The 23,723-nt window shown below is 49.2% G+C and overlaps 1 protein-coding gene across 1 annotated transcript; it reads right to left on the minus strand.

Moving 5' to 3' along the window:
• Positions 1-10,075: 10,075 nt before the first annotated feature.
• On the minus strand, positions 10,076-21,732 carry LOC116190096 (extensin-like). Its single transcript, XM_031519760.1, has 2 exons — positions 21,412-21,732; positions 10,076-10,282 (listed from the first exon to the last, which is right to left on the minus strand). Exons 1-2 carry the CDS (start codon positions 21,730-21,732, stop codon positions 10,076-10,078), a joined length of 528 nt encoding a protein of 175 aa, XP_031375620.1.
• Between the last annotated feature and the right edge of the window lie 1,991 nt (positions 21,733-23,723).

Here is a 23,723-nt window from a genome sequence, read left to right on the forward strand (position 1 = left end):
CAAACGAGATCGAGCCCGAACCCACTAAGTATGTCCCTAGTGGAGTCCCCAAGCTGTATGGACTTGATTGTTGACTCTTGTCGGGGCCTGCATGCACGCTTTTGGATCGTGTGGCTTGTGAGTGTCCACCTTCCCGGGGATGCGTAACGGACATGCGTGAGAAGGAGTCGCCACTACCTGTTTACGACCCGAAGGTCGAGGGCCAGTGAGTTGCCGGGTCTAGGGGTAATGGTACACCTAGTTTATCTAAGGCATTGGACTGTGCGGAACCAGAGAATTTGAATTCGGGGGTTCACGTTATGTGCGGGTCTATATCCCGCATACCCTTTTGGTACTCTAGCTCACTAGGCTTGTAGTTTTATTTCATTTACTGCGTGAATTAGGTTGCACTCGGCTTACACGTTTTGACGCCTAAAATTCGATGGCCTAAACGATGTCGGTTGAATAGCCGAAAGAGAAGTAAGTCCGTATGTCGGGGAATCGGTTCACTATTTTGCGTTACAGTTCATCAAACCATGATAGTTGAATTCCTACGTGAACCGGAACCGTGAGATCTTGGGATTACTCTTGTTGGGCAAGCATTGGATCGATTCGATTAGTTCGACTCTCAGACCGTTTGCTTACCGACTGTGAGTCTTTCAGAATGAATGTACAAAATAAATCCTTACAATGCTCTCAGAAAAACAATAAATACAAATTACAAATGATTAAATCCCAGTAAGTTAGCGTTTGGTTATTATTCGGCTCAGACTCGCAGTGAGTTCAGGGGAAAACCGAAAACTAGAATTCAAATACGCTCTCAGTGAATTGGGTGTTGGACCATGTGATCGATGATTAGGGCGTTGAACCCTAAGTGCAATGCGTCCTATGGGTCGGGCTCGACTCGCATGAACAAACAATAGCATAAAAGTAACAAACAAAATACAGATTGCAGACAATATGTTTGTTATTGCCGAGTGTACATGGATTAACAGATTATTAACCCAGGGGTATTTTTGCAAGCAAATGCCATATGCTAAACAAGCAAATGCGTGTAAAACATTTTGCATGCACTTGACAAACATGGTATCTGTAGTCAAGTCCTTTGTGTGTGGATTGCTTTTAAAAATTGTTCAATATTGTGACACCGAATTACCATTGAATTAGCCAAACTCGTGTTTTTTACTCTAGATTTGGAACCTAGAATTCCCTAACCATTATCTAGTGTTTGGTTAGGTCGAGTGAAAGGTTAATCAACATTTTACATGTTTTGTGATAGAGATAACCATTCTAGTTACCCGAATCTACGATAGAATGACAAAAACTCATCACTAGATAAGAAAAGGCTTTGCACATGAACCTGCACCTGAACAAGTAGCCTATTCTTATCCTGATATTGTATTGTTTCTATCAAGCTAACCCTAGGGGTGTCGCTAAATTGTGAAAAGACGATTTTGTCCTTTATTTGAAAATTGCTTTCAAATAAAGGAAACATCGCAGTGCGGGCCACCTCGGCCTGTAGGCGGTGTTGACCAATTCCCTGGATCTTTCAGGGTTGTGTAAGAATCCCGAAAAAGCCAAAGAACCGGTCAATCTAACCGGAAGTGATCTAAAAGATCTTTTGTATCCTAACCCGAGTCACTTAAAATCAGGTAAAAACTCAAGTTGAGACATACAAGTCCTTTCTAAATGTCCATGCTACATCAGACTGCGCATTTCGGGTTTTGAAATAGACAAGTTTTGAAAAGGACATTAACGTTGTACAGACTTGAATGTGGACTCTCGTCGGGGCCCGCATGCGTGCTTTTGGATCGCGCGGCTTGGGAGTGTCCACCTTCCCGTGGGGACGCGTGACGAACACGCGTGAGAGAATGAGTCGCCACTTATCATTTTACGACCCGAAGGTCGAGGGCGGATAAGTTACCCGGGTCTAGGGGTATGGAACACCTAGTTATTGTTAAGGCATTGATCAGTGCGGAACCGGAAAGTCCGTGTTCGGGGGTTCATGTTACGTGCAGGCCTATATCCCGCACGCCCTTTCGGTACTCTAATTTGCTAGGCTTGCATATTTTATTATTTACCGCATGAATTAAGTTGCACTCGGCTCGCACGTTTTGACACCAAAGATTCGGTGAACTAAACGATGTCGGTAGAGAAGCCGAGAGACAAGTAAACCCGTGTGTCGAGGAATTGGTTCACAATCTTGCGTTACAGTTCATCGAACCATGGAGGTTGAATCCCTACGTGAACCAGAACCGCGAGTTCTTGGATTTACTTTTCTTTCGGCAAGCATTAGACAGATTCGATTAATTCGACTCTCGGACTATTCACTTACCGACTGGAATTCTTACAGAATGAATGTCCAAAATAAAAGTCCTTACAATGCTCTCGAAAACAATAGATACAAATTATAAATGGCCAAATTCTAGTCGACTCGCGTTCTGTTATTATTCCACTCTAACACACCGTGAGTTTAGGGAAACACCGAAAAACTGAAATTCAATGCACGCTTTCACTGAATAGGGCGTTGGACCCTGTGAGTGTTGATTAGGGCGTTGGATCCTGTGATCGATGACTAGGGCGTTGAACCCTAATATCATTCGGCCTAGGGATCAGGCTCGACCTGCATGGCAAACAGGTGCAGAAAGGTAACACGAAACATGTTAATAACAGACAAAGTGTTTGTTACTATCAAATGTACGTGTCTTAGCAAGTTTATTGACCCAGGGGTGTTTTTACAAGCAAACACCATATGCTAAGCAAAGAATCATGCAAAACATTTTAAATTCGACTTTATTTTGAGAACTTGACAAACAGAATCAGATCTCGTGTGTGTGGATTGCTTTTACAATGATTCGGTGTTGTGACACTGAATTACCACTAAATTAACCCAACTCGTCTTTTGACTCTAAATTTGGAACCTAGAGTTCCGCCTCTCCATTTTCTAGCGTTTGGTTAGATCGAATGAAATGATTAGTCAAGTAATTGTATTTTGATATAGAATACCCAACTGACATCTTAAACTACGCTAGGATATCGCCAAATCACAAAATGATGTTCTCGCCCTTAATTTGAAAATTTGTTTTCAGGAAAGGGAAATAACACAATACAGATTTGAAAGTATGAGGGTTTTGAAAAGGATAATAACACCGTTTTGTAATTCGTCGACGCGTGCTACAAATTAATGTCCAATTCGTGCAAATTTATTGAAATTGAATGAATTAACCGTGTGAGCGTCCCGATTAACTCGTTCGTGGAATTAATGCTTAAGGTTGTCGCAGAATGCATTAATTATGAAAATGATTCGTGACTCGATGACCAAGACGATTCCATAAGGATCAAAGATAGTTCGGTCCATCGACCGAAATTACTCTCGTAATCGAATGAACCCGAATGAGTCATCGATACCCGAATCCATGCATATTTTGTTTTAAAAATACCTTTTCATGCGATATTGCGACGATAATATAAATTGCAAATTACACGAAAGCCGAGAACGGACTTAAAACGGGAAGAGGAAGCCTCGTGTAACCCGAATAAGCCTATGAAGCTCTCGGCCACTACTCTTTGGAGAGAGAGCCGAGAGGTCCCATGGCCCGAATAGGGTTCCACAAGTTTTCTCCGTCTCATTTTGAATCATTTCTCTCATGCTCGAACGACAAATACGATAAATGACACGATTAAACTAAAGTCGGTACTGCCATGATTTGAATAACGCATTAAAACATGGAAGCATGCACAAACATGTTATTTACGGAATCGATAAAACAATGCCGACTTCATGCACGTAAGAAAACACGAGAAAACTCGAGAATCGAGCTTGGATCGGGCTAAGAAGGCTGATCTTAACCAGAGGAAAGCAAACCAAGCCTCAGTCACCTCTTCTTGAGGCAAACCCAAGAGCTCTTTTGCTTGTTTTGGGTCGGGATGGTCTTCCAAGTGACAATCCAAACGTTTCCCGACATGCGAACATGTTATATGATGACGAGCATGCATAATATAACGTGAAAACGCATAAAAATTAAATATTGAATATGGAATATGTCATATACTCCATATCACTCCATAGCCATGCAAAAATATAAAAGGCCCTAACTCCTTTAAGTCGAGCATGTTCTACCTAGCCTCGGGATACGAGGAAAGAGTCAGGGAAGAGTCTGAGGGTCGGGTGACTCGGTTGAACGCTTGGAAGGGTGCTCGGGTGCAAAGGATGCACGTTCGGCAAGGATTGGCGCTCGGGAGGACGTCAGGCGCGCGCGGCAGCGGGCGTGGGCGGGAGCGCGAAGGAACAGGCGCGCGCGGCAGCGGGCGCCCGCGAGCGTGCGCGGCAGCGAGCGGCTACGGGTGTACTATTCACCCAAAAGCATGTCCTTCACCCGAAATGAAGAAATCAACCTGAAATGATGAGACAATGACTTCAAACCAAAAAACTAAGTTCATAAATGAACTCCTTGGGTCCAAAACATGTGGTCCATGGAATTTGAGAAATTTTGAACTTAAGTCGGGATGATGAACATCGGCTTCCGACTTAAGAACTCAAAGCTTTCTTCGGGTTTTCTTCGGTTTTTCTCTCTTGGTTTTGAAGTGTTGAAGCTTGCTAATTTTGGCTATGGAGTTGAGAGCTTTTCTTGAGGGAGAAAGAGAGTGTGCAAGAAGAGAAGTCCTTATCTTAATCACTTTTGAGCAATATATAGACAAAATTAATGAGCAATTAAGCAAAAGCAAGTGCCCTTAACCCCTTGGATTAAGCTTGGGCGGTTTGATTAAGGAAATATCAAGCCTCATCTTCTTCCATTGCATTAATGAAGAAGAGATAGGAGCATTGATGAGCATTGATGAAGATGGAGTGTTGTCTTCAAATTGTAGGCTTGATATTTTCCTAAGAGGATGCAAGTTGCATGGAGAAGATGACAAGGAGATGATGGTGAATGTGGACCATGCAATCTTGATGAAGAAGAGCCAAGAAGCATTGATGATCATTGATGACAGCTTGAGTGTTGTCTTGGAAGACTTAGAGATATTTTCATGCAAGTGTACAAGAGAAGCTTGGGGTGGACGGTTTGGCAAGGGAAGAGTTGCCCTTGGGCAATTCGTGGGTCCCATGGCCGAAGAGGAGAAACCGGGAAAAAGCTCAAGTCTCGATTGATTGCGTATTCGAAACTCGTGGTTCGAATTGAACATTGAATTATTGATATACGCGAGAAAACGGTTTTAATGAACCCAAGATTGGCACTTTTCGTGGAAAAATGCCAAAGGTCTGTATGAGGCTCGGAAGCCGGTGACAACTCATTTTAAGCACTCAGAGCGAAGTTGTCCACTTCTGACAACATATCTTGTATCTGCATCCCACGTCAGTCGTTTTGACATAAATTGTCAAATCACGTGGGTACTTGACTCTTAAGCCGGTAATGCAAATATGGAGTCGGAGATGTCTTAGGAAACCAAAACTGGATTTCTCAGATTGCTTTCTAAGTTGCTTTTGCGATCCAGAGATCATTGTGATCTCTGTTTGTCGAGATTGGGCCTCTAAGAACATGAAAAGTGCATCTGAGACCCTTAAAACACTGCTCGGGAGGTCTAGATGAGTTGTGTGATTTATTTCGACGATTCCACATTGAGCCTTGAGAAGGCTAGCACTGTGTAAGGTAGACATCCGGCGTCAAGTTTCCTTAAAGAGGACCTCCGGATATGAATTTCCATTGAAAATGGCCTTTTATGCTCCTCGGAGGTTACTCGGGAAACTGAAAAGGGTTTTGTTGTCTGATTTGCCCAATTGCATCTGTCCACTGGAGTTTTCGAGGCAATACAGGGTCAACTTTGTTTGCCGTTATTCCATCAGACCAGTCTCCGGTTATGCTCTTCCGAAGAGGGGTATAGCCGTTTTGTCGCTCGGAAGTCATTCGGGGTGTCTGTATGGCTTCCAAAAGACGATCTGAAGTGCTGCTTGTGCTTTGTATGATTGTGGGGCATGGCTGCATCTGATATTTGGAATTAACTTTTCTCCGAGAAACCGGCATTTTTGGACTTCCACTGAAAAGTTGTCTGTATACAGAAAGTTGTGCTGTATAGAGCAGATGATCTACAAAATGTGTTCGAAGACACTTTTCATCTGTTTGGCACTGATGTGGATTTTTGGAGTCCAATATTGGCTATCTTCCGACGGTCGAGCGAACTATCGAAAAATGGGACTGTCTGCAGTATACTCTAAAAATGCCGGTTTTGGATGTCGTTGAGCTTTCTAGTCACTATGTTGGTTTTTGATGACCCATGAAGTTCTTTTGTTGTTCAGCCATATCATCTGCTTGTTTTTGCTGACTTAAGGATGAATAGTGATTTCTTACTTTGTTGAGCCGTTTTTTGTATTCTTGCTCAAGTCGTGGCCTGAATCACTTCTGATACTGTTGTTTGGATTGATGAGCCAAAATGGGGTGCTGACAGATAAAACGGCACCGACTCATGGAAGCGGGAAACGTAAAAATACGGGAAATGACTTAAGCCTCTTCCCGTCATGCCATCATGCAAAGCGACGTTATATGTGTAAGTAAACAGGTTATAAGCAAAATAAAAGAAACATGCATGCAAGTCGGTCGGGAACCACCTTATCACCCCATAAGCGCAAGCAAAGTAAAAGACCTAACTTCTCTAAGTTTATAGATGCTATTCCTATAACCTAAGATGTGATTTGGGGTCTCAGGACTTGGAGAAGCCCGAGAAAGGGCTTCAACAACATGAGCACCGACAACGGCGATGACCAACAATCGAGCGACGGTGACCAGCAATGGTGTAGCGGTGACCAGGATCGACGTGGCAGCAACCAGCATCGACGTGACTGTGACCAGTAATCCAGCGGCGGTGACTGGCATTTGCGTGGCTACGACCAGCAATCCAGCGGCGGTGAGCTACAAAAACGTGATGTTGACCTATATCAGCGTGGTTGCGACCAGTATCGGCGTGGTTGCGACCAGCAATCTAGCTACGGTGACTTGCGAAACGTGGCGGTGACCAGGAGCTCAACAGCTTGGTGACCAGGAAAACGTGAGTGCCAGTGGCCCGGTGGCCAACAACAACGTGAGTGCCAGCAGCTGCGTCGACCTGACAGGGACTTAGGGAGCTCGAGGGGCGTGGTAACTTGGCGTCAATGAGTTCGGGAATGGGGCTAGGTAGCGGAAAAACAACATCAACAACAACTAAACAACATCAATAGCAACTAAACAACATTAGCAGCCACTTAGGAAGCCCGAGGGATGTGATAGCTTGGCGGCAAAGAGCTTGGGAAGGAACTGGTAGCGGTAACTGCCACTTATGGATCGAGAAATGCAGCGAGCAGCTTCAACGATCGTCACCAGCAGCAGCAAGTAAAGAAAAACGAACCACCATGGCAGGAAAAGAGAGAAGCGTAGAAAGAAAAAAAGAAAGAGCAAGGAAGTTGATACTTAGCTTGGCTAGGATTCCAGGAAGGAGCTCCATCCGCTCGACGACTTTGGGAGGTCGAAGGGGAAGTCGCCTCCTCGTCTGGTCTATGAAGTCCCGAGAGAAGACGTGAACAATGTTGGTGTCAGTTGCTGGTTTGGGGGTGCTCCTCTTTACCCGAGATTTGTGAAAGAGAGGTCAAGGGGAGGATGGTGTCTGCCATGAGATCCCAGGATAGGTGATGATCTCCATCTGAAGAGAGAAATGCTAATGTTGGGGAGAAAAAAAAAAAGGGGTCGCTTGCTAGTTCTTCCTTCCATCTCCCCCTGCCCTTTTGAACTAAGCCCCTCCCCCCTAAAAAAGGAGAGCAGCCGAAGCTTGAAAAAGAAAAAGAAGCCCCCGATTGATGGATTTATGTCCCCGATGAAGATTGATGCTGCTGGGGTTGACCAGTGGAAGCAGAACAACAGTAGCCTTCCCCCCAACTTGCTTGCCACCGAAAATAAAAGGAAGCAAAGAAAAAGTCAACAGCTCCTGCCTCCATTTTTTATTTGCATTTTTTTCTTTTATGTTGGTAAGCGCGTCGTTCAGGTAAAAATTTAATTTCTCAGGATCTATCGACATTTCGGAACAAAAACTTCAAAATTGAGAAATTTAAAAAATAATTGACTTTATGAAAGTTCCAATTTGAGTCAACGAAGGTTGAATCTCGATAAAAATCGACATCGGACCTTCGCAACATGTCGGTCGTGATTGATCAATTATTTTGAATTTATCATCTTTTTAATCATATATCCGAAAAATGTTTCAGGACCGCCGTTATGTTTAGAAAAATGCAAGGATCAACATTATAGGGAAAAATATTTTTCAATCGAAGGGATCGCCCCGAATTTTGAAACATTGAAGTTGATGCACATAAGGCCTAAAATCGTCATATTTTTAATCGGATGTTTAAAAAATTATATGGGACCACCATTGAGTCCAGAAAATGCGTGGATCAATTTTATGCAGAGAGATATTTTTCGGTCTCGAATGTTGTTTCGGATTTTGAAAATCGAACTTGTCGCTCGTAAAGCCTGAAAACGTCCTGTAGAGCATTTTTTTGAGAATGCAAAATTAAAGTTAAATAAATGCCCTGAGTTGAAAAGCAGAGAATCTATCGAGGAATCAGTTAGAAATACTTCCCTCCGATGGATGAAGGAAATGACGATTTTGCCCTTCCTCCTCTTGATCACGCTAGCATGTCGGTTTTGACTTCTTAATGAGCTGCAATTCTTTATGCCCATGCTCCTGGGTAGTGTGGTTGCCTTTGATGACCCGGTTGGTGAATAGTAACCTAGGCTTCTGCTGGGCCTTCTTCTATCGCATTTTTTGGGTCTCAACCAAGGTTGCTATTGGTGCTCTTTGTTGGAGCCGATGGACCAGAATGGGTTGCTGACAGCTTACCCCTCTTTGGTTGCGTACTCGAATAGAGGATACACCCAAACACTATGAGAGTAACCTCGCTTGATCCCGACGACTACCTCGAAACTCTCCCTAATAGTTGTTTACTCTTTGTTTTGGACGTGCTGGAGAAGATTGTGCCAATGCCTGGACCTATTGTAAGAAACAAATGAATTATTGTAAGAAGGCGAGGAAGCATAAAGAGCGAAAGGTAGAGATAAAAAGCGGTGAAGTGAGTGTCTAAACCTGAAAGCAGTAAATGGGTGTCCTAATCTGAAAGTAGTAAATGGGTGTCCTCACTCGAAAGCAATAAATGGGTGTCCTGCCCCGAAAGCGATAAATGTCCTAACCCGAAAGTGAAAAATGGGGGGTCGGAGCTAGGAAAGCAGTAAATGCGGGGCCGGAGCCCGAAAAGCGGTGAATGTGAGGTCGAAGCCCAAAAAGCGGTGAATGCGGGGCCAGAGCCCGAAAAGCGGTGAATGCGGGGCCGGAGCCCAAAAAGCGGTGAATGCGGATGCGGGGCCCGAAGCTCGAAAAGCTGTAATTGTGGGGCCCGAAGCCCGAAAAACAGTAAATGCGGGGCTCGAAGCCCGAAAGCGTAAATGCGGGGCCCGAAGGCCAGAAAGTCGTAAATGCGGGGCCCGAAGCCTAGAAAGTGGTAAATGCGGGGCCCGAAACCGGAAAGTAGTAAATGCGGGGTCGAACCCCATAAAGCAGTAAATGCAGGCAAAAGCCCATAAAGTAGTGAATGCAGGGCCGAAGCCCATAAAGCAGTAAATGCAGGGACAAATCCCATAAAGGTGTAAATGCCGGGCTGAAGCCCATAAAGTAGTAAATGTGGGGCCGAATCCCATAAAGCAGTAAATGTGGGGCCGAAGCCCATAAAGCGGTAAATAAGTGTGAAACTCGAATGCAGTAAAATGGGTGTGAAACCCGAGTTCAGTAAAATGATGGGCGTGAAACCCGAATGCAATAAAATGATGCAGGAAGCGCGAGATGGGGAATTAAGATTGGTGCATGGCCTGTGACAGAAAAGTAAAGTCGGGGTGGATTAGACAAAAAAGTAAAGCCCGATCGGGGTGGATCCAATGGGAATGCAAAGTTGGGGTCGATCCGATGGAAAGTAAAGCGAAGTCGGGTGGATCCCGGAGTCGATCTGATAGAAAAAGTAAAACCCGGTCAGGGTGGATCCGACATGAATGCAAAGTGTTTGTTCAGGAGGAATGTGCGGGGAGCGCGAATGTCACGGGGGTGCCTGTTTGATGATTATGTCGTGTGCAGCTGTGAGGGCGTTGATTTGCTGGAGGCCGGTCTTGCCACTGGGATGGTTGCTCACTCGTTGGGGATGCCCCGGTCTTACGATGAGGGACTTGAGTTCTGGGGCGGAGTGCCTACGTACCATGAGGGATTTGGAATCAGAGTCCACCATAGTTCTTGTCAGGAACGGTGCCTGTAAATTTGATGTTGTTAGTAAAACATTCGAGAAATACTGACATGATTTAGGCATAAGGGAGTTACAAGGCGTTTTGTTTTGAGAATGCAAAAAGGGTCCCATTTCGAAGGCCTCGGTGCTAGGCCTCCGAAGCTCCTGTTGGTCACGCCTGGGCATATCGAGACACTCTCAATGATGCCTTAGCGGCTCTATCAGTTGTTTGACGCACCCATCGACTTCGGACCCTTCTCTCATCGGGGTATCGTAGGGCCGCTGCATTTGTAACCCGCATGTGAGACTTCTTGCAAATTTGGTCAGACCTTGGTCTAGTCATTTCCAAGGTAATATGACTAGACCTCTGGAGAGAAGTGTCTGCATTTTGGCTTTGTAATAGCCGATTGAAGGATGGTTGCGACCCTTTGGAGTTATGCAATGACAAAGAGAAAAGTCAAAGCTCGAGGAGCACACTGCCCTATACACGGGTTCACGCTTCCGGTGAAATATACCCCCTATTCTCCTCCGTCCTCCTGTTCTGGTGTAGGCTATGCTAGACCGCTCGGGTGGCATACTTGGTTGTCTACTGCGTGCGAGAAAGAGTCCACTCAAGACGGTTGAATCATGTAGAAAAGCCAATCGGGGATCGCGTTGGAGTAAATAGCCTGACCACTTCCCTTGGGAATCCCTGGTCTGCGCGGTGTGTGAGGGCCTAGGGTGACAATTTGGTTTGATTATATCTCCTTTTTCTCTCTTTTGCTACGCTCGCCCACCTCGGGAACTCGCTCCTCTCAACCTAAAGGGGATGAGCTCTCCTTTTGCCACGATCACCCACCTTGGGAATTTCGATCGTGCTTCTCTTTTTGTCCTAGCTGTGCGCACCCGAATTTAATCTCGTCGGGGCACGCATGCGCGCGCCTAAGCAAACGCGGCTTGGGAGTGTCCACCTTCCCGGGGACGCGCGACGGACGCACGTGAGAAGGAGTCGCCACTTGCCATTTTACGACCTGAGGGTCGAGGGCCGGCAAGTTACCCGGGTCTAGGGGTACGGGGTACACCTAAATGCTAAGGCAATGGTCGTACGGAACCGGAAATTCCGAATTCGGGGGTTCTATTACGTGCGGGCCTATATCCCGCACGCCCTTTTGGTACTCTAGCTTGCTAGGCTTGCCATTTTGTTTATTTACCGCGTGATTTAGAGTTGCGCTTGACTCGATCGTTTTGACACCGTAAAATCGATGAATCGATTGAGTTGGGTCGAGGATCCGAAGGATGAGTAGGCTTGAGAGTCAAGGAATTGGTTCGCTATCTTAGCGTTACAGTTCTTCGGACCGTAATGGTCGATTCCCTGCGCGAACCGAGACCATGATTATTCGAGCTTACTCGTCCCTTGGTGACGATAGACCGACTTAACCGACTCAACACTCGGACCTCTTGCTCACCGATCGGGATCCTTACAAGTATATGAATAAATACACGAATAAGATCCTCACAATGTGCACTCGAATAATTACAGAATACAACTGAATGAAATAAATGGATCCCGATTGGTTTGCATTGGGCCAATATTCCCCTCCGGCTCACCGTATGTTTTGAATAACCGATAAACAAATTAAGACAACGCGGGCTCAAAGAGCCGGGGGTCGGGTCCAATCGAACCGACGGTTTGCAGGAGAACCGATTAGTTCCTGCTGTAACTGTTGGACCGATTGAGCTCCCGGGTGATATCTAAACACGTTTCACACATTCAATCCAAATTGCCTTCCACATAGGCCATACTTGGAGTGTGATGGTGACTCGTGGCTAGATCCCATTCCGCACTCGGGTTGTACGCTCTCGGTGAGTTAAGAGGTGTTGGACCTCGTGTTCAGTGATTTGAGGCGTTGGACCCCGTGCAACACGTGACCTATGAGTTCGGACCCGAACCGCAATAAATCAACAAAGACAAGAATAAAACAGAAGAAAACTGATATAACTGACACAGTACAGAAAGTAACTGACAACCACTGATAAGTGTCAGTGAATACAAACGAATTTGTGTATTATGCCGAATGTACGTGATTTAATCAGTTATTATCCGTGGTTGATTGGCAAACAATGCATCTAACCTAGGTAAACATAGAGGGCGGGCTAGGATAAGGTTTTAAGCCAATTACATGTCTGTTTTCGCTTTAAGACGCTCATTCAGTTAAGTGTCACTAAGGTTTCACCGATTTAACCAAACTCGTGTTTTGACTCTAGATTGGGATCTATTATCCCACCTATCCATTGTCTAGGGTTCGATTTAGTCGAATGTACGATTAATCCGGTTGTTCGTGTTTTGTAATTGAAGTAAAATGCTCCCCACCGAATCTATGATAGGGAGATAGGAACACCGAAAATGGACGGAATGGGCTATACAAATGAGACTCGTACTCGGATGGGTTGCCCCTTTCAGTCCATAGATCGAGGCATTTCCGGCTCCCTAGCGCCTAGGGTATCGGTGAGTCACGGAATGGCAATTATGCCCTTGGAATAAAATTGTGGTGTTTGTATGCAAATTGGAGATCACGTCGCACGAAGGGGTCTAAGGAGGACTCGCGCATCTCGACTCGAGCCGCCTCAAATCGGGCCCGGACTCGATTCATGGTACACGAGTACTCATTAGACATCAATTCCACTCGTGTTACGTATCTCGATTTTTTTTTGAAATTGTGAGATTTTTAATGAAAAAGGGCATTTTCACCGTTCCGTAAATCATCGATGCGTTTACAAATTGAGGATTGATTTACCCAATTGTTTAGTCCAAATGATTTAATTATCCAAATAATACGTCCCGTTCATCCCGTTTGTGACATTATTCGATGGTAGTGATCTCATATTATAGGTGCCATGGGTATAATGGGTAACGACCCGAGGTCAATTTATCCGTCGCGAAATTGATGCATGGCTAGCGGTAGAACACGAGCATAAATGCACTCAACTCCAAGGAACGAACACGAAACGACGAAGAAGGCCACCCTAGATCCGGGAGGGGTCAAGGGACACTCGGCCATCCTCCGAGGGACTAAGCCGAGAGGTTCCCTTGACCCGCCTTGGGTCACGGGTGGTCTACCACCTTGGTTCGGGCCATTCCTTGTATGCATGACGTATTAAACACGTTAATGATACATGTTCTAATCATCTCAACACTATCACGATCATGGTCACATAAAATCATACAAACACGCACGAACGAGGTGTTTAAACGGAAACAACAAAGACGGCATCGACTCATATGATGGGAAAGCGTGAAATGCGGGAACCGACCTATCTCGGAGCCAAAGAGGCCGCCTCGGACCCGTGTGGTCCAAGGGAGCTCTCGGCCGTCCCTTTCAAGGGAAACCGTGAGTTCCCGTGACTTACATGGGTCAAGGTGGGCTCTTCGACCCCGATCCGAGTCTTTTCCCGCCATGCCAATACATCTCATGCAACGAATAACGATAATAACACGGGAACTAACAAGTTTCGGGGGAGAAGAGGCCGATTAGGCCTCGGAAGGACCAAAAGAACCCACGGGTCCCCCCTTTGGACATAGACCGTGGGTTCCCATGGTCCAACCATGACTTGAAAGCCTCTTCTACCTCGATTCTAGTCCTTTCCCCTCACGGCATAGACGTTATATGGGCATATAAACGAGACATGATGGACGTACGTGCATGAAAGTGCATGGGTGTGCATGGATCCGAAGGAAAAACGTAAACTTTCAAGCATTCCATACCTTTAAAACGTATAAACACTTCGTACAAGTAAGGAGCTAAGATTCTAACTCGTCTAAGTCGTAAAGGAGCATTACCTAGCCCCGATGTACGAGGAAAAGAGTCGGGGAAGTGGCCGTGGGAGTCACAAGACTCGGATAGAGGGCTACGGGTGGGTGACCCGAATGTGGGCAGCCGCGGCAGTCCGTGGAAAAATGGGTCGGCACGCGAGCTTCGGGCACGGCACGATGCGAGGTCGGGTTCGTTGGACTCCTAAGAGGCGGATCTACACGAGCACGGGCAGACCCGAGCGTGCCAAGGCCTGAACAAACCCGAAAATGTGAGAGAAAACTCGGTAAAAATGAGGAAAACCCGGTTTGAGAGAAACGGGTGAATGGCGGTTGTGCACGGTTGATCGGCCCTCGGACCGTGACCACCTCTTCACGGGGGAGGGTGAGGGTTGTGAGGAACCCTTTGAATCTTATGGCACGACTCTCCGAAGTCGTGGGAAAAAATGGCACCCGGGACCCGAACGTTCTTACGGCTGGAACGGGATGTTGGGGACCTCAAATCGAAAATCCAAGCCGGGAAATGGACTTAAGGGGTGGGAAATATGTAGGCTAGGGAGTTTGGTGATTTTTGGCTTAAGTCGGGTCGGGTGGTTACCGGAATACCGGGTGGTTTTCCAGCGATTTTAGCCGGTTTCGGCCTTGGCACGGGGTTGCACGAGCTGTGGGAGTGGGCTGGGGTTTGAGAGGATCCTTGAGAGAGAATGGCTTGAGAGAGAAGGAGAATGAAGAAGTGATTAAAGTTAATGAGGAATGGGAACTTATAGGCTAGCTTAATGACTTGATTTGGGGAAGTTAAGTGCGATTTGGGAGGTTTAATGGGCTGCCGAAAATATCAAGAGGAATTAGGGTGGGGTTTGTGAGTGGAAGGTTGATGGGAGTTGATGGGTGTGATAGGAAGTGATGGATGGATGTAAGTGTGTAAGAAGAGTTTGAAATGGGTGGTGGAGGGAAGCTTGGAGAGTGGAGCCTCCGGCCATGGGGGATGAGCCGCGGCTTGGGCTGTCAAATCGGAGCCGTGGGTTTGAGCCGTGGCTTGGGGTTGAGCCGTGGCTTGATGGCTCGGCTTGGCTGAGCTGTGGGTCCCGTTCGGTCGAGAGAAAAGCCGGAAAATACTTGAGACTTGATTGAGCGCGCGTCCGATCTCCGATATCCAATTGATTTGAAGATTTGGAATGCTTGAACGACGAGGATTTGAATGAGCCTAATATCGCCATGCGTCGTGTGGACGGACGTTTGGGCGACTCGGCGCCTCGGAAGTCGGTTTTGCCCTGTTCGGACATTCGGAGTGGAGTTTAGCGTCCCTCGATCCCCGATTGTTCTTTGTGCACTCCTGCATTCGTTTTGGCGATCCTTTTGCCCCGCGGGGGATCGTTGGCCCGTCGTCCTCGGTCGGGGACCGTTGGCCCGGGAGGACCTAGGGACTTTGACCGAGATTTTCTCAGTGTGCCCTGAATGCCTTGAGATGCTTGGGGATTATTGTGAGGTACTCAGAGATCGTTGTGGTCTCTGCTTTCCGTGGAAATACCCGAAGGCTCGCCGGGAGGCGTTCGCGACCACTGAAACGTACTTCGGGAGACCGAGCCGAGTTCCAGAAGGTTGTCTGAAGCTTGTTCCCCGGCCCTGGTGGTCCCTGGGTGCCTGTAGGCCCGTTTTGAGAGGCCGTTTGCTTGTCGGTGGAGCGAACCCCGGGAGCTCTGTCAGAAAAGGCGTCCGTGGGGGATCGGGGTGTCCCGGCTTAAGCAGGATGCCCCGGAAATGCGCCCAGACGTCTCGTTGGTCACTCTGGCACTGAGGGGGATTTTTGAAGCCCCATATTGGGCACCTTTCGGTGCTTCGGTGGCTCGGTGATGAATAGTGCCACAGTGCCAGCTCCGTCGTTTTCGGGGTTCTTTGTCCGTTCGTTCTTCCAATGGTTTTCCTCCGTTTTTCTCGGTAACCTAGCTCTTCTCCCGTTGTTCGTGACCCCGTGCCTGCCTATTCGCCCCCTGATTGCCGGGCGAGGAATAGTGTCCCGAGCTTCGGTCGGGAATCCTCGTGCGGGAAGCCGGTAGGCCAGAATGGGGTGCTGACAGCTTGCCCCTCTTTGGTTGCATGCTCGGTTAGAGGATGTAGCCAAAGATCATGAGAGGCACCCTTTTTGGCCCCGGCGACCGCTTCTATCGTCGTTCTCCGTGGTAGCTTGCCCCTCCTGTCATGAGATAGTAGCATGAGTGGGAATTGGAGGATGTGAAGTAGTAGGTGAAGGGCCGAAACCCGCGGAAAACAGTAAAATGGACGCGAAGTCCGTGGAAACGAAGTCCGAAAAGCAGTAAATTGTAAGTTTACGAAAAGTAGAGACACGGGTTTATGGGTCCGTGTGGTGCAGGGAGGTAAGAACACGGGACTCGGCCCTGCAAAGGGTGAACACGGGACTCGGCCCTGCATAAAAGTAATGATGGGACTTGGCCCTACATAAAAGCAAAGATGGGACTCGGCCCTATAGAAAAGTAAAGACGGGACTCGGCCCTGCAGAATAGTGATGACGAGACTCGGCCCTGCAGAAAAATGACGATGGGACTTGGCCCTGCATGAAAGTGAAGATGGTGGGGCTTGGCCCTACATAAGAGTGGTGGTGGGGACTTGGTCCTGCATAAAAGCAAAGATGGGACTCGGCCCTCCATAAAAGTAAAGATGGGGCTCGGCCCTGCAGAAGAGTAATGATGGGACTTGGCCCTGCATAAAATTGAAGACGGGACTCGGCCCTGCAGAAAAGTGATGACGGGACTCGGCCCTGCATGAAAGTGAAGACGAGACTCGGCCCTGCATAAAAGTGAAGACGGGACTCGGCCCTGCATAAAAGTAAAGATGGGACTTGGCCCTGCATAAAAGTGAAGACGGGACTCAGCCCTGCAGAAAAGTGATGACGGGACTTGGCCCTGCATGAGGGTAAGATGGGACTCGGCCCTGCATAAGAGTAAAGATGGGACTCGGCCCTGCAGAATATTAAACAAGGGACTCGGCCCTGCATAAAAGTAAAGATGGGACTCGGCCCTGCAAAAAAAAGTGATGACGGGACTCGGCCCTGCATAAAAGTGAAGACGGGACTCAGCCCTGCATCAAAGTAAAGATGGGACTCGGCCCTGCAGAAACGTAATGATGGGACTCGGCCCTGCAGAATAGTAATGATGGGACTCGGCCCTGCATAAAAGTAAAGATGGGACTCGGCCCTGCATAAAAGTGATGACGGGACTTGGCCCTGCATGAAAGTGAGCGCCTACGTATCCCGCGAGACCGGGAATCAGCGTCTGCCATAGTTCTTGCCGCTTGGTATTTGTGATCCTGACATCATTAGCAAGTCGTAGTGAGTTATTACGATGTATGGGTGTATCAATGTTTATGACGATGACGCCATTGTGACACACGATGCTTCAATTTTGGGTTCCCTAGGTGACCCGTGAAGAATTTTGCTTTGACAAATACGACTGGATCCCGCTTTAAAAGGCCTCAATGCGAGGCCTTCAGGGGCTTTTGTCGACCATTCATGGGCATATTAAGACGTCCTCAGTGATGCCCTGGCGACTCTATCGACTGTTCGACGCGCCTGTCGGCTTAAGACCCTTTTCATCAGGGTAGCGCAGGGCGGCTGCATTTGTGACCCGCATGGAGGAGCTTTGTGCAAATTTGATCAAACCTCGGTCTAGTCATTCCAGAGTGTTATGACTAGACTCCCGGAAAGGAATGTTTGGGATTTTGGCTTTGTAGTAGCCAATTAAAGGGTGGCTGTGACCCATTTGGAGTTATGTAAATGACAGGGAGAAAAGAGAAAGCTTAGGGAGCACGTTACCCCAAGCTAAAAGGATACACGGGTTCACGCCTTCAGTGAGATGTACCCCCCTTTCTCTTCCGTCCTTTGGTTGGTGTTGGTTGTCTTGAACTGCTTGGATTGCGCGCTTGGTCGCCCGCTATGCCTCGGGAAGAATTCGTCTTGGAAAGTTGAGTTGTGTTGAAGAGCCGATCGGGGATCGCATTGGAGTAGATAACCTGGCCATTTCCTTTGGGGATCCCTGGTCCGCGCAACGTGCGAGGGCCTAGGGTGACTGTTTTGTTTATCTCTCATTTTACTCTCATTCTGCTACGGTCACCCACCTCGGGGCCGTACCTCTCAATCTAAAGGGGATGAACTCTCCTTTTGCCACGACTGCCCGCCTTGGGATTTTCAGTCGTGCCTCTCTTTTACCCTAGCTTTTGCCTAGGTCGCCCCGAGGGGTTTTCGACCTAGCGGGCTCGATTCTTTTGTCTCTCGAGTTTGCAAGGGCGAATGGTCCAAATGATTCGACCTCCGAGTGCATTGTTTTCTGTCTCCGTCGAGGAGTGGTGTTTGCTGCTTCCCCTTTTTGTCGGGGTTTATTGACTGCTTTTGAATTGGCGGTGCCGGTGCTTTTGGTAAACGTCGGCGTTGCCTTGTTTTGTTCATTGGCGGGTTTTTCCCGCGTCTTTTCCCTCTCTCTTCATTGGCGGGTTTTTCCCGCTTCTTTTCGCTCTATTTTTTCTTGCAGCTGGGGTCTGTATTGTGCCCCTTGTATTCGTTTGAAACTCCTCGACTTTGCATCACCGAGGCTGCTTTTGTTTGCTTCGCCTTGTGGGGACTCGTTGCATGTTGCTAGCCCTACTTTGTGAGGACTGGCTTTCTCGGAAGTTTGACCCTTATACACTCGGAAGCCGACCTTCGTGTCATTTGCCCTTGCAAGCATTACAAGTGAACTTCCCCTATTGTCTAAGAAAAGAAAACGCGAGATTGCTCCGTGAATAAACAACTGATGTTGCCCCTGTACGAATGTTAGACGAGGATGCCCCGATCTTCATTTGTTAAACTGGCTCGTGGCAGGCTCCTGGTGCGATGTCCTCAATCGTTTCTTGTTGTTCTTTACAGTGCGTGTCTCTTGGATGGTGCATGCTGTTGAAGTTGTCGGATGTTCAAGGAAGACGGTTGCATCGATGCTGAGTGATTCGCCCGATTGTTCTCGTCTTAGGCTTCGTAGGGGGGTACCTCTTGGTCGGACCCTTTCCCTATCGAAGTAAAAGGGTGAAGGGCCCGATAGAGTTCTCGAGGAGGTGTGAACCCGCGCATCGCTCTTTGCCTGTGACCTGCGTGTCCCTGTGAAATACGACAAAGAAAGTGATGTATCAGGCGATTATGTGGTGGAATGTGTGGTAAGAAATGTGGAGCGGGCCCATGGGAAATCCCTTCGTCCATCGCGTGGCCCATGGGTGCCACGCGGGGGGGTCATTCATTCTCGGGAAACTAGTTATCGCCACACTGGAGTGGTTAGAAGGTGGCCGGGGGCCGCATGAGTGTACTTTCCTCCGACACGGGTAGGTAAATGCAGCCGTCCTAGAGACCGAGGAGCCGGGTCCCACGGGGACATGTGAATCGAACAGGTTCGAAAGAACCAATAGGGCGTCCTGAGAACTGTCCTAATGTCCCTTTCTAGTCAGGAGTCCGTCTGGGAATGCATTCAGATAAACGTAAAGAGCGAGTTTAGGGAGGAATGTGTGTTTGCAAGGCATATGGTTCCCCTTCTGTTGGTTAATATCCACCGCGGTGGGTGGGTCGGCATCTCAAAAGCGCAGCTCGGAATAACACAAGTCACTGTGTCGGTTGGTTGCATTTGAGTGGAACCTAGCAATGAAAATAACTATTTTCAGCGGGCGAAAGTGCTTGAAATAAATGAGGAGAAAGAATATACAGATGCGACGATTTCAAAACATGCGAAGGTATTTTCATTAAGATCGGCATTCGAGTTACAACAAAAGTCCCTCTTCCGCCGTGCGGCTCATAGTTTCGACCGCACGCAGGGAACGTTTTTCGTAGGTAGTCTCATGGGGAGATCAACCCTTCCTCTTCGGCGTTATCCTTGCCCCTAGGGTAAATACCGATCAGATCGATAGCCGCGTCAGAGCTTGATCCATGGTCGGGGAGAGGGTTAGCCTGGGCATTCGGTGGCTTGACTTCATTGAAAGAGAGTCGGTTCTTCTCAATCATCTCCTGTAATTTGCCCCGGAGGGTGTAACATTCGTCCGTAGTGTGCCCCGGAGCGTCCATATGGTATTCACAACGGAGATTCTGATCCTGATTCGCGGGATTGAACTGAGGATGAGGGGCCACTGGTCTAATTTCCTTAGCTGCCAGAAGTTGGCGATAGACTTGTGACTGGAGAACCGGTAAAGGCGAGTATTGCGGACGCGGCCTAGCCTGCCGTCCTTGTCGGGGTTGCAAGTTTAGGGCTTGTTGAGCCGTTGGTGGAGCTCCTAAAGCTAGGGGCCCATTTGGAGATGCCCAATGAGGGGTAGACGTGTAATTGTGACCGTGTGGTTGCGGGGCCCGTGTCGGAGGGTAAGCCGGTGGCGCCGAGTAATTAATCGGCAGGGCCGGGTATTGCTGCTGGTACGGCATGGGCATTTGGTGTCCAAGGTTGACGGCATTAACGGACGCGTCTCTGCCCTTTTTGTTACCCGTTGGTGATGGCGCAGTAGCGGCATTCTTTGATGACTGCTCCTCCTTTCCGGTCGGTCCTTCTATCTTCCCAAGCTTGATGCCCATGTCAAGTTTCTTCCCAGCGTCGATCAGACTGGAGAATGAGGAAGTGTGGGCCAACAAATGCGAATAATACACTCCTCTTAGCGTGGAGTGGAACAGTTGGATCTGTTGCGCCTCGCTTATCGGAGGGATGTGCTTTGCTGCTTGAGTCCGCCACTTGGTAGCATACTCCTCAAACTTTTGGCCCCGCGCCATTTCTTTCGTGCTTAGCTCCAAAAGGGTGGGAGGCGTTTCTGCGCAATACCGGTACTGGTCGATGAACTTCCGAGAGAGGTCCTCCCACGTCGGGATGTCTTCGGCCTTCAGCGACATGAACCAATCGAGGGCCGATCCTGACAGGCTATCCTGGAAGGAGTGGATGGCAAATTCCTCGTATTCCCAATACTGCAGCATCTTCCCTCGGTAATGGCGGAGGTGGTGGCGTGGATCCGTTGTGCCTTCATAGGTCTTGAACTTTGGAACCTTGAACTTCGGGGGTAGGCGCATGCCCGGGAATAGGCTACAATCGCCATAGCGGGCGTCGGGACGAACATCGTTCGCTTGCAGGGCCCGTATCGTTTCCTCCATTCGCTTCAACCTACGCTCCTGTTCGGCGTCGGCCTCGGGGAAGAAGTACGTCGGTGAGGCGAATTGGGCCGCATGGGTCGGTGTGCCCGGTTTGTGGAAGGTGGTGTTTATGGGAGGCGGTGCCTGGTAGGAGAGGCCGGTGTGAGGCTGTAGAGACGGAAAGGGAGGGAGCTCCGTGGCTTGAAAGTGAGTTGGAGCGGGTGCGTTGGACGTCGGGAAAACCGTCGGCGGAGGTATTGTGTAGGCCATAGCCGGGGCCGGTATGGAGACGGGCGGAGGTGCGGATAGAATGTGTTCCGAGGATAGGAAGGCTGCCGGTGGAAGAGGGACGGCCATGGGGGCCGGTGGTGGCGGATATGGGCCGGTGACAGGAAGAGCCATGGACGTGTGCAATGATGGTGGCGGGGGTGCCTCCATATTCTCCGGGGCCTGAGTCGGCGGAATCCAGGGCGTCGGCTCAGTCATTGGTCCTTGTCCCGGCGGAGGTGTGGAACTCGAGGAGGCCTGGTTGGGTCCTCTGAGCAGGGCGAGCAGCTCTGCCATGTTAGTGGCCATTTGGTTGACCGTGCCCTCGAGGGCCGTAATACGGGCTTGGTCATCGGTGGCGGCGGAGGTTAGTGAGGCCAGTGGCTGAGGCGCCCCCGAAGACGCCGGGGGCGGGGGATGTGTTTGAAGAGTGCCGGAGTACACCGGGAGTACGCCTGCAGGAGTGAAAGGCGGTGGAGCGTGCGTTTGCGGTGGTGGAGAGAGAGTCGGGACCGAGGGGTTGACCTCTTCGGGAATATCGACATGATCCCCTTCCGCTATCCTGAGACGCTGACGAGTCGGGTAACGGTGCGACGCCAGTTGCGATCACCTAGATTCCAAGAATGTGTAAGGACAGACACCAATATCTCAAATGATAAGTGCAGAATTAAGTAAGATGAGGAAATGTATGAGATGCATGAGTTTTCAAACACTAATGTCATTACATTGATTAGCTCCAAGTTCCATGATTTTACAAAATAGAACATTCGGAAGAAAAGAAAGGAACATAAACGTAAAGCCGACATCCCTTTGCGCTCGGTGGCCGCTCGAAAGTGGCGTGGGTCCGAGCGAGGGCAAAAATGAGTATGCCTACTAATCCTAAGGATGGGCGAGGTTGCACGCCCTCTTGTGCACTCGATCCAACTCTGTGTCCAAGCGGGCCATCTCCCAGTCTAGGTGTGCGACCCAGGCGCGTGCTCGAGTCAGCTGTGTCTGAACCTCCCTGTAGTCCGCGACCTCCGCACGGGAGTCAACAAGCTCGCAACGGAGCCTATCCCGTTCCTCCCTGACGGCCCTTAGCTCCGCGTGCATGGCTGCTTGGATAGAACTCTCGGCTTCGGGGGCAAGGGTGGGTGTAGCGCGGGGAGTCGGGGCGGCCTGAGGCCGTTGTGGTGGTGTCGATCCTTGCGGGTAGAACCGGGCCACGTATGCTGAGGTGGCAGAAAATGCTCGCTCCTCGTCGGTGGGGTGCTCGGGGAAGTACAGGCGCTGTATGGTGCTAGCATCCCGCTGACGGTGGATCTCCCGAATCTGTAAGAATATATCGGGGGCCATGGACGTGGAGTCGGCCCATTGGTTGCGGAAAGGTAAGCGGTCCGCCTCGACGGGAATGTCCTGTAGGCCGCCGAGTTGTCTGATTACCCGGCCGGGAAATATGAGGGTGCTCCCCAAATGGCTGAGGAGGGGAACTCCCACGATTCCGGGACATCCCGTGATCATAGGGCCGCCGGGATTCCATCGGGCGACCCAAAGGAACCGTGAGGGCGTCAGCTCGCGCCAAAAGCGCCTCCATTCCGAGAAGCTGTGCTCGGGAGGTGGGATGACTGGCGCCAAGCGTTCGATCAGCGAGCGCTCGTCGGCGATGTAGGAGAACGGATGTGACGAGCAGAACGGGCGGATATGAGCTAGAAGCCAAATCTGTAGCAAGTGCGGGGATCCTCTCATCCTTCCGCGCCGAACCTCCCTAACATAGTCAAGAGACCGAACGGTCTCGGCTAACAAAGCCTCGACATAACTATGGCCTCCTACCGCTTGGAGGATGACTTGGGCTATAGCCCCGTCGATGAGGTTCGGCGAGTACGGGAACAGGAGGGTGCCAAAGACCAAGAGCAGGAATCCATGGCAAGCATCGCGCTGATAGGAAGCCGTAGTAGGCGTCATTGCGCGGAGGAGTGTCCAATCAGAGAGCCACGCAATCCTAATGCCTTGATCCCACCTCTGATGAAGCTCCTCGTGGATATCTTGAGCGGGTATGTGGAGAAGAGCGAAGAGCTGACCCTGGATGGTTGTGAACGGGTTGGGTCTGAATATGCCTTGGGTCGTGGGCGTGAGCCTCTGGATGAGTGCCGTGTACTCCTCGATCGTAGGGGCTAACTCCGTCCCCTGGAAATTGAATACCGCGTGCTCGGGATCCCAAAGTTCGGCGGTGGTCCTCAGGAAGATCCAGTCTACCGGAGTCTCGGTGAGCATGACCACGTCTCCGATGATGTCCTGGATGAATGCGTGGT

This window comes from Punica granatum, unplaced genomic scaffold (genome assembly GCF_007655135.1).
Source record: "Punica granatum isolate Tunisia-2019 unplaced genomic scaffold, ASM765513v2 Contig00134, whole genome shotgun sequence".
Classification (NCBI taxonomy): domain Eukaryota; kingdom Viridiplantae; phylum Streptophyta; class Magnoliopsida; order Myrtales; family Lythraceae; genus Punica; species Punica granatum.

What these genes read in the sequence shown, in the direction of transcription:
- LOC116190096 (XM_031519760.1), bottom strand. Translation starts at nt 21,732, where the DNA reads ATGGCAGAGCTGCTCGCCCTGCTCAGAGGACCCAACCAGGCCTCCTCG. An exon ending in ACACAATACCTCCGCCGACG is followed by an intron (nt 10,283 to 21,411) that starts GTTTTCCCGACG and finishes TCAAATTTACAG; the next exon opens with GCACCGTTCCTGACAAGAAC.